Source organism: Homalodisca vitripennis, chromosome 1, assembly GCF_021130785.1.
Source record: "Homalodisca vitripennis isolate AUS2020 chromosome 1, UT_GWSS_2.1, whole genome shotgun sequence".
NCBI classification, from domain to species: domain Eukaryota; kingdom Metazoa; phylum Arthropoda; class Insecta; order Hemiptera; family Cicadellidae; genus Homalodisca; species Homalodisca vitripennis.
The window spans coordinates 93,287,380-93,301,200 of NC_060207.1; the positions used below are offsets into that span (position 1 = coordinate 93,287,380).

The window sequence follows — 13,821 nt, forward strand, 5'->3', positions numbered from 1 at the left end:
TAATAAGTAGTTCCAACGTGTAGGGCATACATTAGGCTATCTCCTTTTCATAAATTCATCTAGAAACGCAGCACGTTTTCGCGATCTTGAAAATAATGCTGCCAAAGCCACATTTTGTCCATTAAGTGTACTGAAAAATATCTTGTAATCAGGAATCTCACAAACACTTTCTAAATTTATAACAAAATTTTATCCTGGTTTGTACAAATTCAATAGAGTTATGAAAATTGGCTATGAAATTTAAAGAAAACTCGCCCTTAACTGAGAAATTATTGTCCAGGCCACCTAGAATAGTATTTAAGAGACCTAAAATTTTGAAGAATATGCTTGTAAGGCCCAAAATTGATGTTGGTAAAAATACTGAAAATATATCTTTTGGCTGTGAACCACGTAATAAACCACGTTGTGGTATTTCCAAAATTATGGATAAGAGCGATCAACGCCAAAGTAGCGTCACTAACAAAACTTATCCAATAGCTGGTAAATTGGACTGTACCTCCAACAATTCAATTTACCAGCTAACCTGTAGGTTTTGTCCCAAGGACTACATTGGGCAAACCTCAAATTCTTTGTGGGTAAGAATGACCGGTCACAGTTTTTCTATCAATCACAAAGACGAAAAAACAGTAGCCTTTCACGCTATTCACCATAACAAAAGCTTTGAGGATTGTTATAAACTCAAAGCTATAAGCAAAATTACACCTTGTGAAAACAGCTCTCGAAATTATTGAAATTTAAGGAATAATGAATTAGCACACCAACTTATATTAAAATCGAAACAACCATATGGACTTAACATTCACAAAATGATTGTTTTCCACTTGAATAATTAGATTCTGATATACAAATTTACCTAAATTCAAAATATTATATTATATTATGTTATTATTGTAAAATTAACAACTAATCATCACTTGTTTACATGCCAAAATTGTATTTACATTTAGAATGTTTATTATCAGGCGATTCTTCTTTTGTTTGTTTATTTTATTCTGTGTATGTTTTACAAGTGTACTTTACAAAGTTGTTAATTACAACGAAATATTGTACATTAAACAACTGCAGTTTTCTTTTGAAACTGCTCTAAGACTATATATATATATATATATATATATATATATATATATATATATATATATATATATATATATATATATATATATATATAATTACAAATCATAACCTCTACTTTCTCCTTTAAATAATATAAATGGTAGATTTATAAGATGATGAGCTTCCAGAATATATTTATGTAAAAATGTATGTATTTATATTTATAGTGAATCTAATTATGTACAACACAAAGTGCGACGTAAACATAAAATCAAAATTAGCGATCGCCTGTTTTCCGCTGAGCAGCTGACGTCCGCGCATATAACCAGCAGACACGATGGCGTTGACAAATATAGACATAGAAATACGAACATAGATTTAAATATTATCACGTTTTGTTACTTTATCTTTATAGTTTTTATACACAAAGGACTAAAAGACCACATTTCACCAATCGGTAATTTGCGTACTGCCGATCGTTATTGTCCACGAATAGACAGATAAGATTAGAAGTTGCGCCCAATATAAATATACAAATACTAATTTTAGCTAAAATATCATTATTGTTATACTACAGTAGTTTACTTTGGTTATCTATCTACATTTTTATACGGAAAGTACATACATGTTTTAGCTATCGGTACCGTAATTTGCGTACTGCCGATCAGTAGTCCGCGAATAGACTTATTTTTGGATTTGACATTCAGCTTCCCCATATCAGTAGTTGTAATATTGAGAATTTGTGATATTTCAAGCGTATTTAAGCACTTTTGTTGGTATCGGAATAGAGTAAAAAGAGCCGTGGTATCGAGTATCGGAAACGATCCATCTCTAGTAAAAGTTTCAGGGATATTATAAAAATTCACGCATATCTATGCATTTTTCCCGGAGTCCGAATTCCTGCATAATGCACGCTTTTCCAGATTCTAATCGTTGGTGGTAGCCCTGGTTAAAGTCCCGCGAAAGTATATATCCCACTGACGGTGATTACTTGAAAAATGCATCAGAAAGTTGTCTGCTACGGAAGTTACCGAAGTGTGGTTAGTTCGCGATCTGTAGAATAAGTACTTTGACACCGGTACAGAACAGTACCTTCTATAGTTAATGTAATAGAATCACCCACGACAACACAAGGTGTTCATTAGATTATAGTCATGGACTACGAAACATCATAATATAAGGCTCCTCATACACGTTGAACTATTTGGTTTCAACATTTCGAATCATCCGACCGTGTGCAGAGAAGTCGTTCAGGTAGATAGTTGATCGGAGAACTGACGGGATTTCCAGCCGTCATCAAACCAATTCCACTGGCAAGTAAAGTTACGAGAGAATTTGCACAACTACTGTCGCATAATGTGAACAAGATAAGCAATTTTACTAAGGAGAACTGTCACAAGTACTTGTTAGTTGTATTGCTGATTGTTCCAGGAAACAATACGAAGTCTGTTGACATACGGCAGCGATGTTTATAATTTTAACAGTCGGACACAAAAATTTTGCTATTTTTTGCCATTGCAAACGAAATTCAGTCGAGGTTTGGATGTGACCGTGATATCATAACATAACCTCACTTTCTTTGTGTGGAGCAACCGTTCTTAGACCAACAGAGGCTTCGGCCGCGATACGAGCGGTAAGCAGTGGGCGGTGAGAGCTGGGCAGCGACTTAAAGTTTAATTTTTGCATTGCATACAGGACACTGGTCATAAAAGAGGTAAGCGGCAGGGCGGTACCACACTATGGCGCTTATTCACCACCAATTCTAGACATTAAATGTCTCTTCTGCCGCTCAACCCTCATCTCATTCTGTCATTGCTGTGGAACAGAACGCAAACCATTCGGTGTTACCTGGTAAAAATCCGGTTACACCTTTTATCAAACTGTCAAACATATTATTCAACGAGCCGTACTCTTTAAAACTGTTTATAGGGTGACCACTGGACATTTTAGGCATGTCCTATCTATCTAACACAAGTTATTTCAAAATACTACTTTTACTCTAGAATAAGAGTTGGACAAATTCGACAGAAGACCCCACTGCGGCGATTGAATAATACCTAAGTAAAAAATCCAGTTTGTATTGCAGTCACTACCGCTCTGCCGCTTAAAACGTTCAGCTCGTTTAGTGCCGAAATCCGGAACGATTGGTCGGCCGATTTTAATACGTTTGTTTAATCATATTTTTGTTAAATTAGATCATTTAGCACCATTAAATCGTATTTTAAAAAGGTTTTTATTTTCGTTGGATAATTGCGAGTGCTTTCTGAAAATTGTTGAATTAAATAATGAATAATGTGTATAATTTAGTTTGTTTTTATCACCTTTTATAATTCCAAATAATCTTTTTTATTTTTACGACCATGACTTGTTTTATAGATTTTGCATGGTTTTCTTAAACATATTATTTAAGTAGCGGTTTCATTCCTTCTTTGTTTTTTTTATATTAAAATTTTAAATGTGTGCTGCAATCAGAAATTCTGCCAGTGTTGAAGTACGGTCTGTGATTCGTTTTTGATTGGCAAAAACCAATACACATTTATTGGGAACTGTGTGAAATATACGGGGACAACGTAAAGACTGAATGTTCTGTCAGGAAGTCATGCATTCAGTTTTAAATTGGTAGAACAAACGTTCATGATCAAGACAAGAGTGGACGTACGAGCATTGTGACAGACGATCTGGTCGCCAAAGCCGACAAAAAGATTCGTGAAGACCCGCCGTTTCACAATAACCGAGCTTCTTATTGACTTAACTGCATAATCCAACAATAACTCTGAGCGATATTGCAAAAGAACATTGTAAAATCTTAGGAGAGCTGTCCAAAACAAGCCCCAAGGAAAATTGTCATCCAAATTTTTACTCACACAGCAAACTGTATGCAAGAACTCTTGAACTCATTCAACGGGGAAGTTTTTCCTCATTCCCCCAACAGCCCTAATTTTTCTCCAAGTAATTTTCACTTGTTCCTGAAAATGAAAACCTGGCTAGCAACAGCATTTTGGCAATGATGAGGAGCTCTAGGTACGCATCACTGAATGGCTGAGATCACAGGTGGCAGAATTCTATGACAAAAAAAATTTAAAAGCTTATCTACCGCTATTGTGCCTGAATTTGTATGGTGATTACGTAGAATTTTAGTCCTTCTTTCACATATATATAATAAAATGTTTTTTTTGTATTTGGTTTTTTTATAATTCCTTACTTTAATATATGTTCCTTACTTCCTGAATAGTCCTTGTACCTTAAAACTCTATTGTCTTGAAACCTTATAACCAAATATCTGAAGACAAATATATTTGTTTCTAAAAAGGTAAAATTGATTTACTTACTATCAACCAGAAATTATCTTTGTTAACATTATTTACTTATAACAATCAAATATATACTTTGTATAGGTACTTTCAAAGGTATGAATCTCAGTTTCTATTCATTGTAAAGAAAATCAAACGTGTTTTAGAATTTTCAGTTCATTCACAATGTTTGTTGCAAGTTTTATTCTGTCACAAAGTTTTTCTGATAACGGCAGTAAAAATATACAGTATCATTGCGGGAATAATAGTGAATACGTAATTGCTATAATATATAGCCAATTCAAACTGAAGTTATTCATTGTTCTGTAACTAGCCACAACCAATAAAAAGTTTCAGGATAGTAACCATTTGCATTTGTGCAAAATTTCGGTTTGGGATATTTCAAAATTTAGATTAAAACTGAGGTAAAATTTGTAAGCAATTTAAAGCTACTGTTATTATTAATATTTTTGCCATAACCCTTCAATTTCAAGATAGCATCTGTACAAAGTTTTAGAAGTATACAAGAAAACTGAATCTTTAAAAAAAATTGGAGATAACAGAACATGTAAAGTCTACCTTTCTTACAACTAAGCCAAATGGGAAATTTGACCTTTTGAAAAAAAAAACTCCTTTTTGATTAGTATTACAATAAACAGAGATTTCATTAAAAAAATTGATTGTATGAAAAAGCGTCATTAACACGTCACATGTCGATGTGACATATCCTTGTAGGCCTACTGTAACCATCAACACGCAAGTGTCAATGTGACAGATTTAGGGTTAGGAAACAAATTATACTTGAACATATGGTTAGATATTTTTAATTTGATGTAGTAACTATAAGTGAGCACTGGCTACATACAGAAGTCACACCTGTGTACACCACCAGGCTTCTCCCTCGCTAATATTTATTGTAGAAAGCATCCTCTGGTGTGGCGAGATGCCCTATCATTTAACTGTTTTAATTTTGTGTTCAAAATTATTGTACTATATTTTTTATTTCTATTGCCTACCTCTGAAATGTATATATTTTATTTACAACACAAAGTTTACTAAACCTGTGAAAAAGACTGGTGCAGAAAACAAAAAATGTTAAAAACGTGATATATAAACTAAATTCCCACAGATTTCTATGATTTCAAAGTTTAGCTATCACAAGTTTGAACATAGTTGATAAAAATCCTTATTCAGAACCACACAAATTTTCCTGTTAATTGCAAGGTGAAAACCTAGTAACAGAATGATGGCTACTGATGATGAGGTTTAAACATTATTAAAAGAGTTTCTTGAGTTTTGTGTGGTGTTTTTAGGTATCACAAACTATTATTTTATACGCATATTGAGCGGTGATAGTCTGATGGTTTGTGCCTTCAAACAAGTAGTTAATAGCCGCAGTAAATTAACACATCTGCTCAATTAAATCTGTGTTAAAAATTAAACATTGTAAATAGTGGTTAGCAACATTAAACATCCATGATAATGACTTTAAGAGCTCCATAACGTGGTCGAATGTTTTGACCTGCCCATCAAGAATAAAAGTTAAGACGGTATTTTAACAACTTTCATGATATAATTTTAAAATTTCATAGTTAAAAATAGTACACTTGTACCTATCTTGTAGAAATATTTGGTCTTACCAGATCACAAATTTTCGAGTTATGAAGTTGCAGTTTGGTTGAAAAGTTTCAGAATCTTTTTTATCAATATGTAAACTGGAAGCTGTTTGTAAATAATTTTCTTCTTATTGTATAAAGAAATAAACAAAACCTAATCTTTTATGCAAGATCCATTATTTTAGTCTATTTTTTGAGTGGTTAACGTTCAAAATCAGGTATCTAATCTTTTTGATCCAAGAGTAAGTATAATTTCTCATAAGGGTTAAAAGATTTGTCAAAATTAAGTGTTTTATTTACAGCCTTATTCATACAAACTCGTATATGTACAAGTAAAATAATATTAATTTGTAAATAATATAAAGACCAAATAATCTTTGGCCAATTACCTAAAATGTAAACTTACCAGTTATATTAAAGTAAAATAACATTTGGTACTTTGCATGTGACCGACTTATTAGGTTTCATTGCTTTTTTAAGCAAAATTACACTAATTAAAAAAAATTTTAATACACATTTAAAACTAAATTAAAAAAACAAGGAAGTTATATTTTGCTTGGATAAAAAGAAAAAATGTTTTTGTATTATTTTTTTCTCAATACAAATTAAATTAACTTTGAACAAAATGAACAACTTATTTTCATAAGTTAACTTTACTACACAAATTATTCTCTCTAAGAGAAAATATGTTAAACTAAATTTGAGACTTAAGTAAATTAATACAAGTAGTACAAGTAATATTAAATAAATTAGATCAAACATCACCATGTTTTTTTCTGTATTTAATTTCACATCTAACTTAGAGGACTAGGTAAAGCTGTTGAAATTTAGTTTAGAATGTTCAATAGCAAAAACTAAGGAGAATGAACTAACAAATAAATTATTTATAGAATATTTCTACATAGTTACTTTTTAAAACAGTAGAAAAAGATCATATCAATGTATTGGAGCTTCATTAAATCCCTTTAACTGGATGTTTATTATTTGAAAATTTAACCCATGAAATTACTTAATTACATACAAGCAATGTAACTTTTGTAAAATAAATAAAAATTGAACCAAATGAGTGAAATGACAGTACCAACTTATGAAAAAGCTATAAACGTTGTTTTGAATTATAATATGTTATATTTACTTCAAAGCTCATTCATTAAATAATAATTTTGGATTGGCATTTTTTATTTTGCAAACAATGTAGTTTCTCTGGTTTCTCAAACCTAAAGAGGTTGTCATAATCATATTATATACTCAATATCTTAACCCATTAGCATGCTATAACGAGTGTTAATCCTGAGATTAGCGGTAGTTCTGTATCATAATCATGCTGTGACGATAGTCTCACCATGGAACTGTTTCTTGAAAGCAGCACTACACAGACTTTGAACTCTCCTTAATCTTATTCTTCATACATTTAATGTTTCTGGTTGGCATAACTACTGTGTTACTGTAGCCAGCTGACATTGGTTGTATTGAGAATGGACAAAGATAACATTTACAGATATACTTGTAGTCCTGTTTACATAGCAGTGAAAACCAAATATTGTTCTCTCAGTCATTAAGGATGGTAAAAATAATTCTGTTTCTCAAAAATATATTTTGAAGTGACATGCATATATAAATTTTTTAAATATGCGTATATATACTGTTTACGTTTACGCCCTAGAAGAGGCATGAAGTGCTTATAGTGATACAATATTTTAGACCTACTGGCAGAAAATTAATGCTCTAAGTGTAACATGATATATATAATTTTCTTCAGAATGAATGGTAACAAAATTAAGAACTTAAAAAATTTTACAAATTTCATTTGCATATTGTTTCATAAAACTTATATAAAATATAAATGTTGATCCAAATATTAAACTGATTTCTGAAATACATGTTTAGTTTGTTGTACTACTTTATTTTAAGAAAGTGCATGTTTAAGTAAATATTTTAACTACATGCACTTGTTCTAAGGAAGAGACTGTAAATTAATATTAATATTTGTAAACAAGAACCTGTAACAATTTTTATAACATTTATGTTCAGAAATTAATTAAAGTCTAAATAAAGTACTAAAATTAATTTATATACCAACCTGTATTTACTACATGGTTTTTACATCAGCTGTCTGGCTATAGACTTGACTGGGAGTAATTTAAAACAAACACAGAGGGTGCAAATAAAAAAAAACCCAATAAAACCAGTATTTGTATGAAGTTTAGTTCTTTTTCTTTGCAGCCAGATGATTTTAGAGAATATTTATGCTTTCACAATTCATGTAAACAAGCATGTGCATTCATGCAGGATATACAGTAAGCTCTCATAAGTGATGACTTTTGTACCAGATATAATTAAGGCATATCCCACTTAACCCTTCATCTGAGAAGATCGCATGGTGCGACTCAATTAGACCCGTCTGTACTGATAGAGTCACACAGTGCGATCCTTAGTTAGAGTCATATAACAACTATAACGAGATATGCGATAAGCTGGTTATTTATATAGTACGAAAGAGGAAGAAATGCCCTTTCCATCAGTATTACTGGAATCAATATTTGGTGGTCTTAGGAATGTAGTGGGGATGTAACAATCAGCTGATTTGCACCGCGCCTTTACTGTTGCGTTCAGCTCTTGCTTTGGTTTGCTGTTATTGTTCTCGGCACATGTTTGTTTACTGTCTTGACTGTTGTAAATCGTTTGCAATACTAGTTTATGTTTTATTATGAGTGAACTTAGCCGTTGTAGTGCGATTAGGCACTGTTTAGATGAAGAGCTTAGGTGATTGTTAGTGAGAGGAGGAGAAGAGCAAAGGAGTCAGGATCTGAATCGGACTATGTAAATGTATTTTGGGTTATATAAACATGTATATAAAGAATTATATGTTTTTTTCTCATGGTTTAATTTTGTTATACATTAGATATTTTTAGGATTGTATTTGAACCAAAATAATAACATTTATGAGTGGTTTATTGAGACAAAAACATTGAAAGTTTGAAGTATTACAATAATAGTCAAAATTGACCTACGAACAATTTTTTTATTTTTAAGTTCTTAGTGTTAGTGTTTTTATTTTTATGAAATTATGTGATGTGTTTTCAACTCAGCATTAAATTTGGAACATTTTGTATATTTTGGAATTTAGAATACAACAAGTTAGTGTACATATATATTCAGGGTTGCTACAGGAGTCTAATAATGAAATTCCCTGAGTTTTCCCTGATTTCCAGACCAAATTTTTCATTTTTCCCTGACTTTTTTCGACGCAATCCCCCAGGGTTTTTGGCAATTAATGGGTGGGAAAAAGCGGTGTTGGGGCTAACAGGGTGGCAAATATAAAAAAGCAAAAAAGCCTGCTTCATGCGCCGCGTCGTCTGCAGGCTTGGACTCGGCGCGGCAGCAGTAAGTTTATTTGTGTAAAGGGATTTTATATTTTTCCCTGACCAACGTCAAAATTTCCTGACTTTTCCCTGACTTGAGACCGGATTCCCTGACTTTTTCCTGATTTCCAGTCCTGTTTTTTTTCCCTGACTTCCCTGACCTGTAGCATCCCTGATATTACCTCAAAGTTGAAATTTTAATTTTTGTTATCATTATGCCCGGCTAAAAAAGAAAAAAAATTGGGAAAAAGTTAAGTTTCTTATTTTTGTAACCAGCTTGTAGAACATATTCTTACAAATAATTTGATGTACAACACTTGATAATTTCTCACTGTTTTCTATTTTTTTATAATTTTTTAAGCAAACCATGCAAACGTCTTGAAAATGCCCTATCATTTTAAAGTGAAATAGTCATCAGATGGAGGGTTGAGGGTTGAAACACAAGTGTAATTTGTAAACACTATTAATAATTAACATGCCAATGGGTTAACTATTGAAGTTTTGGTAGAATTGAAAATTCTTTTTACTATTGTTAACGGTTAAACTAAATAATAAAATTATAGAAAAATTTCATACAATTAAAAAAGCGTAAGCAGTTTACATTTTTGTGGATTTTATAAATCTTTATTGTGATTTAGCTTATTATTTTCATAAGATGTTACATGAATCTTTTTCTTATTGGAAATACATTAACAAAATAAGTTAAAACTAAAACTACTTGCTCTTAAGCTATTGCTAAGCAACCAGGATTAAAACCAGGTTTTAAAACCTTGTTAGTTTTACAAGAACTAATGATGGGTGCCCTTTACAAGGGCTGAGTTACTTTCATCTACTTTCGCATTCTGACTTCTTTTTTACTGTCTCTAGAGAATCCTTATTTGGAGTTTTAGTGGTTGCTTTTCTTCTCTGTCTTCCAGAACCTATCGGAGGTTTTCCTGTGCTGAGTGGTGTCTCATTAGATTTTGTGGATTTTAATAACGCCTTAGACGTAGATGCATCATTTCCAGTATCAGCAACACTGGGACTTTTATTATTTTCTTTTTTTATAACTAAACTTTCAACTTTAACTTCAGTCTTCAATTTGGAGGAAACTCCATCCTTAATTTGGTTTGACTGATCTGAACTCAATGATGTTATTTGGTCTTTGGATTTTTTTGAAGAGGTTATTTCACTTTTGATAGGAGTTAACAGCTTTGTATTGTTTAATCTTTTTGACTTACCTAATGGTTGAGGTGATTTACTGACATTGTTAACTGACGTTATTGTTTCTTTGGATAGTATATCTTGGGTGAGTATCCTTTCTTTTTTATCTTGCTTGGGTTTTTCCAAACTCCTTGGACTTCGATCCCCTACTGGATGTTGATTCACAGTTTTATTTTCAATCTTGTCTGATTTCAACTTTTCAAAACTTTCATTTTGTGTTACGTTACTTTCAGAAATGTCAACACTTTGGCTGAAAGTCTGTAATTCTGATGTGGAACTGTCTATTGATGTGATCACAGGCTGAGATATTGATGTCAATGAAAGTGATTGTAAAATACTCCCCTCCTTGGCATTTAATTTCATTTCAAGCATTCCCTGACTTTTTGAAATAGAGTCTGCGACCTTAGATACAAAACTTTCTGTAGCAGCTTTGTTTTCAGAATTAGGAACTTTACCTTTATCCATACTTGACGTAGATTCTGGTGATAAAGTGGCATTGAAAAACTCTTTACGGAGTTGTTGGGAACTCCTGGAGACAGTTATATGGGACTCTGCTTCTCCAGTGGTTTGTGATTGTACGTTATCTGTCACATCCTCGAGATGTGTTACACTGCAACGACTGTCTCCTGTCGAACTACGGCCGCGGCCCCCTTCCAACCCACCACTACTCCGACAGACGTCACTGTTCTCGCTGCGGGCATCACTCTCCAGTATCACCTCTAGTTCATAACCCTGTCCCCTTTGATCTGTGTCGAAACCGTTCATCTTTGTACCTGAATTCTTCCAAGTGTTTGGCTCTGCACTTGAATCCTCTACAACTGACGCTTCAGATCCTAAAAAAATCATTACATCAGTCAAACTTTTATGATTAACTCAATAAGATTACCATTAAATCACTACAAAATAAAACAAAATGCTAATATTCTGGAAAATATCCATTACTTATTTTATGAATGAAAACGAGAAGATTCACCAAGTGAATAATAAAGATATAAAGGGTAAAATGAGTGCCAAGTACTGCAAGTTACATCAGCAATCCCAAATTGTACTGTTTTAAGAGCTAACCTCATTAAAGATAATGATTATTTTTTTGCTTGTTTCAATCCTTTTAAAATAATTGTAGGCTGAAGCAAAAATTATTCAACACATCTCTTAACTCTTAGCACTTAAAATAAAATTATGTTTTTATCCTCCCATATACGGAGACATTATGGCTAAAGCTGTCCTCTGTGTCAGGTCTGCGATATATAATCACGTTCTGTTCCTCAGCTTGCAGGGCCATTCTTAATGGCCCTCACTGTTTTACCGTTCATCTCATCAGGCTGGACAATGTATGGCCCATTCTATCATACAATTATAAAAGTTAATCCTTATCTAGGATTGGTTGGAAATTTCTGCAATTTTTTGGCCAAATACGGAACCAAAATTAATATTTCACTATTTGTAGCACAAACCATAGCAAGCATCATTTTGTCTTTTTTTTTATCTGAGTATAGTTTATTCTCTGTTGTCATTAGAGACCTACTTTAGAATAATTTTATTTTTATATTGCAAACAAAAATATATTTTTAAATTACGTAAAATCTTAACAAATTATATACTACTTGATATGTTTACAAGGAAAACAACCAATAAAAAAGGGTTTAAGATTAAAGTTAGAAGAAATGGTAACTGGATATAAGTCCCAGTCATTTAAAGGGTCAAAGGTCAAATAATGACATTTTAATACAAGACAAAGTGACATATGGTTGAACAGCTATCTATGTTTCATACGAGCTGAGTGTGAGATCACACTTAGTGCCCTTATGAGTGTAAAGGGTTAGGAACAAAGTACTTTTAAAATATTTTGAGATAACATTAAAATGTTATTCCTTACTTTTATATGTTTCTCTATTTATAAATACTTCTGTGTAGAATATTTACAAATACTTGATAAATACAGGTTTGCTCATGTGAATTGCGTTATTATTGCATTAACTTCCCAAATAAAATAATATGAACTATTTATTAAAGAAACCTTAAGCATAATATAAACTAATTCAAAATAACGATACTTAATCGCACAAGGAAAAATCTTTCTCTAAACCTCAGAAAAAAGCCTAAACTACTCTATTCCTCAGTCCAGTGTATATTCTACAATAGTATTGTGAAGTCTACAGAATTTATAATTTACTACAGAAAAGAAAGCCAGTGCTATTTAGCACCATAGACTATCAATCTCTAACAAAATAAAGTAAGATTTACTGACAACCGTTACTACTTCCTTGAACAATCTATTTAGCGCCATTAACACGATCTCGATTCGAAAGGTGAGCCCACTGGACTTGAGAAGACAACATGAGCCACACACCTCCTTATAGCATGTTTTTCTTATGTATTTCTGTGGTATATTTGTTTTTCTAAGGTTGTATGCAAAAAAAGTTGCATATGGAACACAATCATATGCTCACCCAAAGAAATTTTTTCTGCAATGGTTCCATCTTCACTATCCGTGTTGTTCTGGACACTCAACAGAGCAAGTGGATCTTCGTAGATCTTGAAAAAGATAGTAATAAAACATCAGGATACATTAAAGTTGTTATTAGGAACTTTAAGGTAAAACTAAAAGTAAAATCCCCTATACACTTTAGATAGTTCAAAGTCAGATTTACTTTTATTTTCATGGTCTAAAAGTGTGATTACTGAGGCAAATCTAATGTTTTTTTAAGTTACCAAAGAATTAGGATGATATGCCAAAAGCTGATTTCTTCTGAAAATTATTGTTTTATCACTTGAAATCAAATTTTAAGTGAATACATAAACATTTTTAATTAAACCTGAATATATTATGGTCAAACTTCTACAATTTTAATTTTGTATCGCAGAAACCAAAATATAGAACTGAACCTACTTCAGAAAATGGAGCATCTAGGAACAATTCTTGCAGGAACCTTCTGGAAGTGATTTTGAGTGATGCTGAAGCCATAATTGCACATATGTCCGAATATACACAAACATCGTTGAACACATCACTGTACTGCTGTTTCAACCTGCAAGAGTGATAAAGAGACAACAATGATTGTCAGTTGTAATTATAACCACTATTTCTTAAGTTTAGAAATGTTCTTGAAATGTAACACTAAGATTAATAATATCACTACAAGAATATAACACCCATTCTAAAATACTCAAGAAACTGACCTCATTCTTGATCTGAGGCAAACAATAAGGATCAACAATAAAAATTAGTAAGACTTTATTAACTTATGCAAAGATTCTTTTTCTCATAAAAACTTATTTGCATTATAATATAATCAA

At 32.0% G+C, this 13,821-nt stretch overlaps 1 protein-coding gene across 3 annotated transcripts in view; it reads right to left on the minus strand.

Annotated features, from left to right (window-relative positions):
• Positions 1–9,917: 9,917 nt before the first annotated feature.
• Positions 9,918–13,821, minus strand: part of LOC124366702 (rapamycin-insensitive companion of mTOR-like) — a 94,208-nt gene continuing 90,304 nt past the window's right edge. For all 3 annotated transcript variants that reach the window (XM_046823314.1, XM_046823311.1, XM_046823304.1), the window contains 3 exons: positions 13,415–13,553; positions 12,975–13,059; positions 9,918–11,357 (listed from right to left, as the gene is read on the minus strand). In XM_046823314.1, coding sequence (XP_046679270.1) covers positions 10,147–11,357; positions 12,975–13,059; positions 13,415–13,553 — 1,435 coding nt within the window. In that variant the 3' untranslated portion in view covers positions 9,918–10,146. The remainder of the gene's footprint in view (positions 11,358–12,974; positions 13,060–13,414; positions 13,554–13,821) is intronic.